The 14861-nt window shown below is 35.4% G+C and overlaps 1 protein-coding gene across 2 annotated transcripts; it reads left to right on the top strand.

Moving 5' to 3' along the window:
- The first annotated feature begins 1026 nt into the window (after positions 1 to 1026).
- Positions 1027 to 14190, top strand: LOC150019834 (caspase-12-like). 2 transcript variants are annotated; one of them, XM_090266702.1, is made up of 12 exons: positions 1031 to 1286; positions 2411 to 2659; positions 3976 to 4035; positions 4194 to 4271; positions 4466 to 4543; positions 7604 to 7698; positions 8108 to 8281; positions 9050 to 9284; positions 9704 to 9850; positions 12725 to 12834; positions 13185 to 13304; positions 13876 to 14190. In XM_090266702.1, the coding sequence occupies exons 1-11, from the start codon at positions 1280 to 1282 to the stop codon at positions 13281 to 13283; spliced, it is 1332 nt and encodes a 443-aa protein (XP_090122828.1). In that variant the 5' UTR covers positions 1031 to 1279; the 3' UTR covers positions 13284 to 13304; positions 13876 to 14190. The 2 variants fall into 2 exon arrangements, with proteins under 2 accessions (XP_090122829.1, XP_090122828.1); XM_090266703.1 differs by lacking the exons at positions 12725 to 12834; positions 13185 to 13304; positions 13876 to 14190 and adding an exon at positions 12270 to 12421 and having other exon boundaries at positions 1027 to 1286.
- Positions 14191 to 14861: the final 671 nt, after the last annotated feature.

Here is a 14861-nt window from a genome sequence, read left to right as displayed (position 1 = left end):
GCTTTTTGGAAATACGAATGTACTTGATATACAAGAAGTTATGAAGATCAAAGAAAAGTTAATGCATTGAGGAATCTGAGTAAACATTGTATAAAATGATGCTTTTTGTGTGTGTGCATGTATGCATGCATTTGTGTTTTTAATAAATATATAATTATATTAATAATATAAACAATTAAAATATGTAATTGATATATACCAAAAGAAAGAAGCTAGATGATCATACTCCATTTTATAAAATTTTCTATTGTTTAAGTCTAGTGGCAAGCTATTGCTTTTTTAATTAAGCAGAGGTGTCCTTTTAACATTCAGCAAATAAAAAATATACACATGAATACATAGATAAATAATATCCAGAATTGACAACTAAGGAGATCAAGGAAGAGAGAGAAAAGGTGGTCTAAGTTTCATTGAGTAGGGGGAAATGAGCTACCTTGTTTCATCAAATACTATAAATTAGGCACTATTCTAGGTATTGTTATATGCAATTGTTTAATAATTCTAAATGGACTTTTTAAAATCACACATCTAACCATTTATTTTCAAAATGAGTACTGGAATTTTCTTACAAATGCATGAAGTCTCCATTGTTCTTATTCAGTAAATACTATTCAACTTAAGTACAGTATAATAATTCTGAGGTTCTCTTTATGTATTACTATTATAAATGGAAAAATAATCATTATGCACATATCACTAAAATGGAACTTATCTTTATCAATTTACAAAATAAAGCCGTTTTTTGGTTTCTAAAAAAAAAAAAGAGGGAGAGCGAGAGAGAATAAAAGATATTACCTATTTGGGTTTTTGAAACAGTGATACATCTACTACATTAGGCAGTTTTCAGTTGGTTTCTCACTCTCCTCAAGCCTTCCACCTTAACATTTCCCTTCCAGAGTTGAGCAGGCATCAGTCAAGTGGGCCCTCCCTCCAATTTAGTGGCTATGGGGTGGCACAGAGACAAATAAGGGTCAATTTGCTTTATTAAGTGTGTTAAAAATAGACTGAAAAGCAGAACAGAAGTTCTGTGTGTGTATGTGTGTGTGTGTATTTCATTCTGTAGGCTTTGTTATATCAAAGTGAAAAGACAAGTTTTGCTCTGTTTTCCAAAGGAGAGAAGCTAAAAATCAGAGGAGGACTTAAATTCTATCCTGGCAAAGAACAAGAGAATTTGAGAAGTTGCAGTTTCCCATTTAGGCAATGTGAACACATGAGTCACTGAGAGAAGAAGGTTGCTTTCGTTTTCACTGTTTTTCCTATCCAGGGAGCCCGAACAGCAATGTCTGGTGAGTGGCTCCAGTTTTTCCATTGTTTATGGCTGTGTTTTGGGGGGTTTACAGCTCTGGAGGAGGTGGGGGTGAGAGCAAAAGAGCCATTAGAGGGGCACTGACCACACAAAACTATTTTACTCTAGGATGAAAGTTATGGGAGCCTGAGTCACAGTAATGATTAGGCTAACACACAAACTATTTTAGTTAATAAGTTATAGCTTCTTGTAAAGAGAGGAAAGTGTAAAAAATCTGGACCTATATTCTCAGACATTTCCTGTGGTTTTAGGTTTTTCTTTGGACTCACACTGACCCAGAATTCTTACCTGTTTTATGAGTGTTCTCTTGTTTGGGTTAGAGGCCATGCTGTGGAACAGAGTAACTTGTATTTCCTCCATATTTCTGCTCTCTGTATGACCTTGGGTTTGCAGCAGCAAGCTATGGTTTGTGCTCTCAGTCTCTGTAAACAGCTGCCTTCAGCCCTGCCCATGAAGATAAAATGTGTTACTTTACAGGTGTGATTTGTTTATGCTTTATTGCTACACATATTAAATATAATGTGTTTTTAAATTAAGCATTAATAAATGTGACAGAAAGTGAAAAGGCAGTAAAAAGACTGAACAGAGTCAGCTATCATTAACCTCTTTAGTTAAGTTGCTTCAAGTCTCTGAAACTCAGTTTTCCCATCTATAAAAAGGCACAGGCTTGAACAAGATAGGTGTTATTTTAAGTGTGGTCTTTGGCATCATCTCAGGGATTGTTAAAAATGAAAATTCGTGAAAATAAAAATTTGATAAACCTACCTTGATCTATCAAATCAATTTTTTTTTAGAGAGGGAAAGGGAGAGAGAGAGAGACAGAGAGACAGAGACAGAGAGACAGAGAGAGAGAGAGAGAAGGAAAGAAAGAGAGAGAATGGGAGAAACATCTATTTGTTGTTCAACTTATACACTTGTATGGGGAGGATATTCTAACCAACTAAGCACCCGGCCAGGGCCTAGAAAATCAGAAATTTTGTGACTGAGTTACAGCCAGTTCTGCTTATCAAGCTTTTTCTTCGGCACATTGAAATTTGAGAGCCACTAGCCTCAAACCAGGTATTGAAGGTCCAGTCTACATCTAAAATCCCATCTTTCTCACAGACAAGAGATGTCAAGAAGATCCTATCAACATGGTGAAGTCAATGACAAGGAATTTCCTTGATGGCATTTTTGATGATTTGATAGAAAAGAATGTGTTAAATAGGGATGAGTTACAACGATTAGGGGAAGGAGTGAGCCTCATCGTGGACAGAACTGAAAGCCTAGTTGAAGATCTCACTGAGAAAACTGAAATGGCAGGCAAAATACTTATGGACCGGCTCTGCAACACCAAGAAACAGCTGAGTTTAAGTGAGTATCTCAGGCCAAAGGGCTAGTAACTTGTTCTTTATCTACTATCTTTACGCCCATTGTCTTCTTATTTCTGATCACATGTGGAGAATAAACTATCCACATCTCTAGTATCTTCTTTGCCTGACTTTCTTATTTAATACTTCAAAATGCCCTGATCTACTTTAGCTCCTGTTCCACCATCCCCGGTCACTTAACAATGATGCACATTTTCTTTTTTTTTTTTCCCTCTTTCTTTCTTTCTTTTTTTTTTTTAGCAATCGTCACCATCAATTATTCTAAAACATTTACTTATTCGTTATATTATATTATATCTCCATGCTAAAATGTAAGTTCCACGAGGCATATATCATTGCTTTATTCAGGAATATATCCCAAACTCATAGAAATGGTACCTGATAGGTTCTGAGTAAATAAAACATTTGTTAAGCATGTCAATAGTACTAGAATTGTATAACATTTAATTAGAACTTTTAGTTAATCTGTGCTACTCTTGCCATATGCTGCGGACTTTAGAATCATTCCCAAACATGTAATATTCAATACAAAAAAAAATCTGTCATGTTCTCCTTAGCAATGGCTTATCCCAAGGGGTAAATTTCTAAGAACCTATATTTCTCCTTGTTAAAGGAGGACATGGGCAATTTGAGGCTAGAACATGAATGTGTCTTTCTCTCTAGAGCATGGGTTGGCCACACTTTCTTTGAAAGGATAGATAGTATTTAAGCTTTTTGTACTATATGGTCTCTGTCATAACTCAGATCTTCTGTTATAGCATGAAATCAGCAATATATTATATAAGTACAAAATGAGTGTGGATGTGTTCCAATAAGCCTTTATTTACAATAGGTTGTAGGCTGAGTTGAGCCCTCAGACAATAATTAGCTCACCCCTACTTCAGAGTAAAATATATACATGGATATATTCCACATCCTTGGAACATCCCCCGGGGATTATATTTTTGTTGTTGAAAGACTAACTTTTGTAAAGAGATATACTTCTCCTCCTCAGAATGAAAAATGCTTTTGCAGAAAGGCCTTGATGAAGGAATGTATTACAAGAAGATAATGAGCTTTTCCATGTTTCTCAGAAACTCTGCCTCCTCTTTCATGTGGCAGAATGTTACAGTTCTATAAAAAATAAAATTAAATTAAAACACCTGCAGTTTAGAGAATGAGCCACATTCCCATGCTTCATAAGGTAACCCCATGCTGGACAGTCATTTCCTTGTCAGTGCAAGGAAAAAGTTTAAAGTATGTAGGTTCAAGAAACTTACTTCTGTTAATGAATTTTTATTTTATTTTATTTTATTTCAGAATCTCATCCTGAAAATGAGGATGATGAATCTGAGAACAGTGAATCTTCTTCTTCGACAGGTAACTGTCCCCAAATCTCACATCACAATTTGAAACTGTTGGACTTCTAGTGCTGTCAGAATGCATTCTGGTAAAGATCTAGGACACCTGTGTTCTCAGTCAATGTTCATCTTTGGAAATAACCTTTGATGCTTAACTTTTTGTTCATTCCACCTCAGAATCTGAACATGAAAGTGAAGAAAATGGTGATAAGGAAGAAGCTGGATCACTGGAGGCTTTGGCTCTCCCTCCAACAGGTAACAGCCATCAAAACCAATGACTCATGGGAGCCCTCATACATCACTTGGGGTAAGGCAGACAGGGACCCTAGTTATAGTGGAAAGACTACTGAATTTAGGTTTAGGAAATTGGGTATTCCTCCTTCTGCCCCTAATAAAGTCTCTCAAAAGTAAGATTAACACACACATCCTTGTTCTTTAATTCTCCTAAGAATCTGGAAATGAAAATGAAGATGATAAAACTGAGGAGCATCCTGGGTTGTGCCAGGCATTGGTTCTACCTCTGACAGGTAATATCATGGACATATAATGACATTATTTAAGCTAAGGCACGTAATAAAGACTCTATGGGGTAATGGAAAGAAAAATGGAGTAAAACACAAGAAACTTATACATTTATCCCATCTGCCATTGTCTAACCATGTTCTCTGGTATATATATCTCAGCTTTTCTGAGGTTCATATTTTTAAATAGGATTAATAACATATTTAAAGGGATTTATAAAACATCTAAGATATAAACAACTATCAACTTCACAAAACAAAATAAGGATGTGATTAAGGAAAGTACCTTAAAAATCAATATGAATCGTATATACTATGTGGTCACCAAAGAAACTGATGAAATATTGGGCTATGTTAAAGAATAATAGTGTCTAGAAATGAAGTAGTGATGTTGTTGTCTTCCAATGATCATATCTTCAAAGTTTCTGAACAAAGAAATAAAAACTTTATAATCTTTATTCATTTTTATATCAATTTATATATATGTGCATATATTAATTGAAAACCTACTATATGCTATTCTAATTACTGGGTTTATAGTAAAAAGCAATACAGAGGTCCTACTTACAAGGAGTTTACATTGCAGTGAGGCTGTATATATAATAAACATGCAAAAAATAAATGGCAATTTCAGAGAACATACAAGAGAAAAGAGGATTAGAGCATAGAAAGAGATGTTGTTGGTATTGGGGGGTAGTACATGAGCCAAGGTGGATAGTTTAGAGAACTCTTTTGAGGTAATATTTCAGTACATATCTGAACAATAGGGAGGGAGTTGTGACAAATTCTAAATCAAAAGCATTCCATGGAAGCGTGAAGCAAGAGCAAAGACTCTAAGTCTCCAATGAACTTGACATAGAAAAGGCCAATCTGGCTGGAGAATTTGAATTAGGGGGATATGGTAATAGGAACAGCTAAAGAGTCAGACTGCCATTGCCGTACAATTTGGGGACATTTGGGAAGTGGGAAGGAATTTGAATTTTATTTGCAATAGAAATCCTTTAAGACATGTTTAAGCAGAGGAGAGATAAACAAACACAGAGTCAAAAAGGCTAGTTAACAGCTGTTTTCACATTTCAGTTGAGATAATAGCTGTTATATTAAAGTTGTAGTAACAGGGATGATGAGAAGGAGTTAAATTTTGGGTCTATTTTGGAGGCAGGGTCAGTAGAAGCTATGGATGGATTGGATGTGGGTTAATAAAATAAATGAAGGCATCAATACCGATTCTAGGTGTTTTGGTTTGGCAACTAGGTACCAATTACTGAGATACAGAAAACTTGTGATTGAGAGCAAACTCAGGAGAAACAGATTTGCAGCAGCAGTCAAATATCAGGAGTTCTTTGTACATGTTTAGTCTGAAACATATGCTACATCCAAGGGTACATGTTGAATAAACAGGTGGATGTTCAGCTGAGGAGTTCAAAGAGGAATCAGGGATGGGGCTAAATTTTTGGATTCATCAGCATGTAAATAGAATTTAAGGTGATGGGACTGAAAGAGGCCTTGGGGAGAAGTGCTGATAGAAAATAACAGAGGTTTCAACATAGAAAAACACAAGTTTTGGAGGTATGGCAGAAGAGAAAGAGCCAGCAAGGAAGACAGGTTTAGAAAGAATGGCTGGAAAATGCAGCATCACAGAAGCCTATAAAACATTTCTTTTCAAGGAACAAGATGTGTTCAACCATGTTAAATCCTAAGAAAGCAAAAATTGGTCAGTGGTAACCATAATAACAAGTACTTCACTTAAGTGGTGAGGATAAGAGTCAGTTTATATTGCACCCAGGAGAAAAAAATGAGAAGAAAAAAAATAAAAATAGTGAAAATAGACAAAGCCTTTAAGGACGCTGAGAAGTGGAGTCTCTGCTCCACTCCTCAGTACAATTTCTCAGCTGGAGAAGAAACAAGGTCAAGGCAAAGGTGTTTTTAAAAGGTACCATGATATGAAGGCATGCTGCTATGCCAATGGGGATAACACAGTTGAAAGAGCAAGAGAAATTGATGATGTAGAAGGCACAGCTGAATAAATGCCTGAGTAAAGTCCTTGTGGGTGAGAAGGTATGGAACTCGGAGCATAAGTAGAGGTATCACCTTTATATAGGAGGAGGGTCATGTCTTTCTTTGTAGCAGGAAGAAAAATAGAGTAGGTGGGTAGAGATGTAGGTAAACTGATGGATTTGTTGATTAAAAGATGAAATCATTTTTATGCAAAAAATATTATAAGAAACAGAGGCTTGTTGCCCTAAGGAAAAACAAAAACAAAGAACCAGGAGATATTTAGTAGCTATTTTCAAGTTGAAAGCAACTGTTCATTGACAAGCAGTTATAAACTGTGCAAGATAACATTAATCTGTGCCAGATATCATGATAGATACTGGAATTACAAAGATTAAAGACACCTTTCCTGTCCTAATTAAGCTTACAGTACAATAAACACAATTAATATAAAATATAATCATTGTTTATATGGGGCTTGTACATAAAGTAATGGGGGTATATATTGAAGTCACAGAGGAATTCAAGGGCTTTCACAGGGAAAGGAATTAGATATATATATTTTTTATTTTTAATGACCCCAATTATGGAAATACATAACAGTACTTAGAAGGTTCTTCAGAATGGTTCAAAAATGCTTTAGAATGTTGTAAAGCATTGTTAGTGAAGATATTTCAGGGAGTGGTAATAATAAGTAGGGGTATTATAAGTGGAGTTCAAATATCTGAAAAATAACTTGACTAGGCTAAAAGAAAATTAGGATTCCTTCTAAATCTTAGATACTGTGTTTATGTGAGTTCAATGTGTTGGGTTTGAAAGATTAGTCTATGCTGTAACCACTAAGAAAAACAGAAGTATATAGTGGGGTCAATAAGAGGCATAAATAAAAAATAAGAGGGGGATACTCAAGTTTTTGTTTTAGTCATTTTAAATATAGACTATTTTGATGGGGTAGCAGTAAGGATTTCCAAAGAATGAGATCCCACTCAAAAAGGCTGTGTGATTGCAAAACAGTGGATGTTACTGCTTAATAAGATTTTATTTTTAATTTTTTTTTAATTTCTCTTTTAGCTCCCCTGGAAACCCAGCCTTCTGAACCCATTCATAAGTTAAAGCTTTGTACTCCTGAACATTTCCATAGACTGAAGACAACAAAGGCAGATGAGGTATTTTGCTCTGGAAAAGGGAGACACACGAATTTGCCCACTCAAACAAGATACTGCGGACATACTGAAAGTTTTAGTTCTTACTATAAATGCCTTAAGATCAAGCCAAATGGCACAGAGTGTTATCTAATTAAGTGGTCCCTACATTAGATTTCCTGTCTCTTCCGTCTCATCTTGGAAAACACTCTGAACTCTTACCCACCACCCAACTAAAGCCAAGTTCCTACTACATGTTTTCAGTTTGTGGTCCTATCTCTTTGTGGTCCTATCTCTTTCCTCATGAGGACATAGTTACATTCCCAAGCTCTGCAGCCGTCCACTCTATAATTGTAGATACCTGTTTTGTATGAACTTTAGAGGCAGAAGGGAGGAAGACTGAGGCAAGTTACTCTGTGTCTATTAATTGCAGATATATCCAGTGATGGAGAAGGAAGGCAGAACACGCCTGGCCCTCATCATCTGTAACAAAGAATTTGATTATCTTTGTAACCGATATGGTTCTGAAGTTGATATTTTGGGGATGCAAGACCTACTTGAAAGCCTTGGATACTCAGTGGTTGTAAAAGTGAATCTTACAGCTCTGGTAATGACTCAGGAGAGTGAGACTAGCCTCCTACCACCCAAAACAGTTTTGAACTTTTTCTTTAGCAGCTATAAGAACAAAATATATATTATAGGAATTACATTTGTTCCAGAATAGGATCTTCTAGATTTGTCTCCTCCAATGCATAGTGTACTAACAAAGATTTAGAGCACTTCTATGTACCAGTATTTCACTAAAAATGTTGGATCTTTCTAAAGGCCTCAATCTGAGTGACATCTATTATTTGATAGTTAGGTGAGATGGAGGACCTGGGCCCTGAAATTGCCTGATACCTACATAATGCGTTCATGAGACTTTTGTAATTTTGATATCATGTGTCTAAATGTAAAACCAGGTATGTAGTAAAAAAAATTTACACACACACACACACAGAGTTATGAATTGGGTTCTCCCTAAAGTATCTTTGATGGCCTTAGACAAATCATTTTAAACCTAATTTTATACTGTTCCATTTTAAAGAAATTCGTTAAGTGTTCATAGTTTTTGTCAGTAGAAAACTATCTCTCTTTTAGAATGAAAACTTACAGGAACTCCAACATATAAAACAGATGAAAGCTAAGCCTTCCTACTGGAGATTTGTCCTATCACTTGCCTCTCATTATACTTCATCCCCAAGTACCTTCCTAAGTCCAAATCACCTGATTCCTCGGTGCCTGCACCTTTTTTTGTTAACTCCATCTATTGTACTATTTGAGTACAAACTATATATGGAGATTGTCTTCATAATAAATCTGGAGTCTTTTCTAGGAAATGGAAACGGTGCTATTGCAGTTTGCTGCCCGGAAAGAACACCAATCCTCGGACAGTACATTCTTGGTGTTTATGTCTCACGGTGTCCTGGAAGGAATTTGTGGGACAAAGCACAAAGAAGAAGAGCCAGATATACTTCGTGATGATACAATCTTCCAAATTTTCAACAACCGTAACTGCCAGAGTCTAAGAAACAAACCCAAGGTCATCATCATGCAGGCATGCAGAGGCAGTGAGTCTGAGTTGGGGGACCCCAGGGAATGACCTTACACTTTCTTCTATTAGCCTAATGTCTAGCCTTCATTTTCCAAGAGATGGGTGAAAAAACAACATTTTAGTACTACTCTTAAGCCCAGTCCAGAAATTGTGTTAAGTTTGTGCCATTCTTAAAGAAATGATAAGTAGGCTAGAGTAATTAGGAATTCCCTTATCATTTGCAACCAGGCAGTCAACAAGTTTAGCTTAAACTTAAGTGGGCTCTGTATGGTTCACGCTCAGTGAGATAGTTTTCTAGTAGTAAGATAACTTTATTTTTAATAAGTTATACATTAAGATGTACTAAAGTAATGAAATAATGGTAAAAAATATTTTGTGTGTTTGTGTATGTGTTTAAATATAACACCTTTCATATGACATGAATGTCTCTCCCAGGAGGTGCTGGGACTGTTTGGGTGGCTGACATGGGAGGAGCCTCTGCACGTAGATATGACCATACCTTTCAGTGCGACATCTGGAGTGATGCCGTTACAAAGACCCATGTGGAGAAGGACTTCATTGCATTCAAATCTTCAACTCCACGTAAGTGACTTCAGAGAGAACAATTTCTTAGTCTCTTAGTTCCTAGATTACAGACTAGGCTATGATCATACCTTGTCACTGATATAAGAACATTTCCTCTCTAAAAAGATATTTTAGGTTGTAAATGTATTTAAAATATTGAACTTTTCATAACTAAAAAATTTAGTCTTTATTTTGGAGGAAACTTTCAAACTAAACAGGAGTTCAGTGAGGATCCAGACATAAAATAGTCTAACTATAAATAAAATAAGAGTTATTTTTTCTTTTTAAATATATGTATGGCACAGAAATGTAACATATTCTTATAGTTTAATCCACCTGATCCTCTACTAGCAATTAAAATAGCCAGGAAAACTGTAATATTTGTTCCGCATATCCTAGAACATATTTCCCTCTTATTTGAATATAGTTTTAAGAAATTAGTTAACATTCAAGTGCCTGCCTTCAGGATAATTTAGTCAATGACTGAAAATCCTTCTTTGGTAGAAAAGTCATAGCAGAAGAGTAGAAAGTAGAAAGAGAAGATATTCCTGATTGATCATGGTCTAGTCTATAGAAAATCTATTTGATCGCCATCCATAATATTGTTTTAGCAATCATTTAGGTAATAAAGGGGTATTTTTAAACTAGTTTACACAAATCACTGCTTTAAGTGCTGTAGTGTAGTAATTGCAAACTTCAGGGTACATACAAATTACTTGAGAATCTCATTAAAATGTAGATTTCTGATTCAGCAGATCTGGGGCGAGGCCTGAGATTCTACCTTTCAGAAAACCTGCGTGGTGATGCCAGTGCCGTTGGTCCGTGACCATAAATGAGTAGCAAGGAACTAGAGAACCCTGTGAGGCTGGCCTGGCAAAATAGGAAAAAAGGCCATGCAGGCCACTGCACATCTGGAATAGTTCTACTTCAGTTTATTTTATACTTTTGAAGTTATATTTAAAAGATGAATTCCACTCTAAAGTCATATATGATCTGACAGTACTCTTTAGAGGTTGTTTAATTTAGTTGAGAGAATAAAGCCTACTATGTAAAATTCTTGTATTTATTTCTAATGCACATAACTATGGGCTAGCACTGGGCTAGGTGCAGGACATATGATACACAGCTACAGCAGACATGGTTACTGTACCTTACAAAGTGTATAGTCAAGCCAGAGAGGCAGAAAATAATTGAGGGTTGGGGGGATACAGACATAACATAACAGAAATAAATAATGATTTCCAACTGTGATAAATGTTTTAAAGAAAAAATTGTGCTCATATTTGAAAGATGGAGTTAACCACATCAAGGGTAAGGGAGAAACATTCCAGAGAGAAAAAACAGTGTACATAGAGGACCTGAGAAAGAAAGGTGCTTAGAAAACAGGGTCAGTGAGGTTGTAGCATGGACCAGGGGAGGGTGACCAAAGGAAGATTAGAGAGGTAGGCAGAGGCCATGCAATTTAGGGCTTCATATGTTAGGGAAGGATTTGGTCTTTTATACTAATACACTTTATTACTAATATTGTTGTACATTAACAGTAATAAGAAATTTTGGTGAAATTTAAGCAAGAAAATGATTTTTATTTTTAAATGATCACTTCGGGGATTCTGTGGGTAATAGATTACACAGTTTGGTAAGATGAGCTGTAAGGAGACAGGTTAAAATGCTATGGCAGTATTACAAACCACAGGTGTTAATGATTGTCTTGGAATGAGGTGAGTTGTTGGATCCGAGAAATAATTAGTAGATAGAAATTAATATGACTTAGTGGTTTAGTGGATATTGCAGGTAAAGAAGAAGGGATGATAGAGGTGACTCGTTTACAAATATATGACTATGGTGTGTTCATCAAAATAAGATGCATTTGGCATATTTTGAGATAAAATGAAGAGTAAAGAGTTAGCCGTATTTTTAGAAGAGAGATCTGTGTTAGAATTTTTGGAGATGCTTACTTAAGAATGATGTTTAGTATCCTACAAATAGATGATATTATCTAGAAAGAGAGAACAGAGTGAAAAGAGATGCTGCGTGTAAGGCTTGAAGAACTCCAGAGTTCAAGATTAGAGAGAGAAGTATTTATCATCAAATTAGACTCAGAAGATATAGTCAGAGAACAAATAGAAAACTAAGATTATTTGTTGTCAGAGTTACCAAGAAAGAATCTGCTGGAGATAAAATACTTCCCAATGTGAATGGCAGATCAAATAGAGGTGAGGCCCAATAAATTACAATTAGATTTAATGACTTGGAGGACAGGGATGACCTTGCAGAAAGTCTTTTGGTAAATATAGTGTGGACGGAAGAAGCTCGATAGGCATGAGCAAGTGAGGAGAAAATGAAGTTGATGTGTAGAATTTGAGAAATTGAACTTGTAAAAGGAAGGAGAAATAGGATGGTAGCTGCAGATAAACTGATAATTTATTTGCTTTTTTAGATAGAAGAGACTTGATCACACTGCAATTGTAAGGAGAAGTAGTAATTCAAACGATATTCATACAACAAAACTGTAAGTGTAAAAAGCTATACTAGGAAGCAGTATGAATGATGAGAAGACCCAGAATCAAAAAATGCTAAGGGCTGAATACTTTTTATTTTTTTTTAATGTAGTAAGCTCTGAAAAAAACATGTTTTTTTCTACTACTTGCAATATTAAGGGTCATGACTTTGACCCTGCTAGTAAGAAAGTCAAAGGGATTTATAATTGAGGGTCCAAGATGGTTTTCTTTGGGCTGCACTCTAAAATTGTGGTCCCCACTTAATCCAGATTTGGCATCACTCTCTCCTTCAAAGCATCAAAATCAAACTTTACCCAAAAGCTATGGCTCTAGGTGTCTTCCACACTTAAACAGAATTCACATCCTCCAATATTTTTATAATTTTTATTTGCAGATAATAGTTCTTGGAGAATGGACACACTTGGCTCTCTCTTCATTTACCAAATTATTTACCACTTCAAAGAATATTCTTGGTGTCATCATTTGGAGGAGATTTTTCGAAAGGTAGGGATCTTCTTGTCCTTTAATTTATGCCCCTGAAAACTTTGTAGAAACATTTCACAGTCCTGAAGCTTTAGGTCTTCTTGATGATCTTTCCTGTAGCCAAAGTTTATTTAAAGAGGAAGTTTTATGAAGTACTACAAAGAATCAGAGTGAGTTTCTCCAATCCTGATAGCCTTACTCATTTGGAAAATGCTTTTGAGCAAGCTAGTTACCTGTGTGTATATGCACTAATTTCAAGGAAAGGATAAAATTTTCTTCTGTTTATACATACTATAAATTTTCTCATTCCTAAGTGAGAAGTTCAAATTTCATGTTTAGAAAATCTCTAAAGGCTTTCTTTACTAATTTAGGTTCAACGTTCTTTTGAGACACCAAATGAACTGGCTCAGATGCCCACGATTGAAAGAGTGTCCATGACACGGTATTTCTACCTCTTCCCTGGCAATTAAAACTATTATGAAGCTTCTCAGGTAAATGTATCCAAGAAGTGGATTTGGGTGCTTCCTGCTCAGAGTCTATACATATAGTCCAGACAGGAAGGAGAAAAATGATAGAGTGCCACTGCACACTCATCACTAAGGTTTCCCTTATCTGCCTTTTTTCTATGGTCCTAGGGGAAACCCTGGTTCCATCTGCCTTTAACCATAAAATAATGAGTGCATAAGAAATTATAAGTCCAGATAGAAAATCTTCACTCTTTATTTCTTTCAAAAACCTTCTCAGTGAGTAGAAAATATTTAGTTCTGATGCATACACAAAAGAAAATATTTGGACAGATTTCATGCAGCTGGTGTTTAACTGCCTTCCCAAGAAGTCAGTTTTGCTGAGTCACATCCCTACTCTGTGAGAGGCCTGCTAGTACTACAGTGGAACTGACTACTGATGAATCCACGCTGAGGCAGTAAGGCCCTGGTGCACATCTTTCCATTTGGGCATGATACATACATAGTCCTTTTGTGACATATATCACACTGTGGAGATTAACTGTATTTATGTCTTACTTCCAGTTACTAATAGTCATCTTTTTCTGCTTTTTTCCAGGAACAATGGAGGCATTACAGTCTCTGTGAATTCACTATTTTAAAAGGTCGATTTTTTTTTTATCAAGAATATTTTTATATAGAGACTTGACTTCTGGTGCTGAACACCCAATACAGTGTACAAATAATGTGTTGTGGAATTGTGCACCCAATACCTGTATAATTTTGTTAACAGTGTTACCCAATAAATTTCAGTAAAAACAGAAAAAAAATTTTTTTTGTACAATTTCCAACTGCCCATCCTCTGCAAATACCAGGCTAAACTCATTATCATACTGTAGTTGAGTTAATGTTCAATAAAATTCATTTAAAAGTATGCTTGTCTTCTACTTTTATCATAAAGGTAAATCATACTCATTTAAAAAAAAATTTAAGTATAGAGAAACAAAAAATATTTTTTTTTTCAAAAAATATTTTTAATGAAGCAATAATGCTTCTTAATTTTTTGGAACTCCTTTTGTTAAAAAGCTCAAGTTATTTTTATAAATTTTCCCAGTTTTGGACAATAGATTTGGTTTTATTTTATTATTTTGGCATACTCTTTAATAATCACTGTAAAATAATGCCCTATCCTTGACTAGAAACTTCCATGGACATGCACAACAGGGTGGGGATTGACTGTGGGAGTGGGGGGTGGGCAAGGCAGAGGAGAGCAATGGGGAAAATTGGGACAATTGTAAAAAAAAACAATAAAAATAAAACATCAACCTAATATTAAGAAGTAGACAATAATCAAGAATATACCCTATACATTATTAAAAAGTTATAAAGTATTGCTAAAAATGCCCTTATTATTATTTTGTATTTTGTAATATTCCATCAGGCATTATAGCATATATTATTTAAACATTACTTATTTTTAACTCTTCATCTAGTATATGTTTATTGATTTTACAGAGAGGCAGGGAGAGAGAGAAAGAAAAAGAAGCATCAATGATGTGAGAGAGAAACATTCATTGGTTGCCCATACACACTCCAGTCAGGGAT

Source organism: Furipterus horrens, unplaced genomic scaffold (genome assembly GCF_987537825.1).
Source record: "Furipterus horrens unplaced genomic scaffold, mFurHor1.1.pri manual_scaffold_2, whole genome shotgun sequence".
Classification (NCBI taxonomy): Eukaryota; Metazoa; Chordata; class Mammalia; order Chiroptera; family Furipteridae; genus Furipterus; species Furipterus horrens.
The sequence above is the reverse complement of the archived record's forward strand: the minus strand, read 5'-3'. Positions and strand labels throughout refer to the sequence as shown.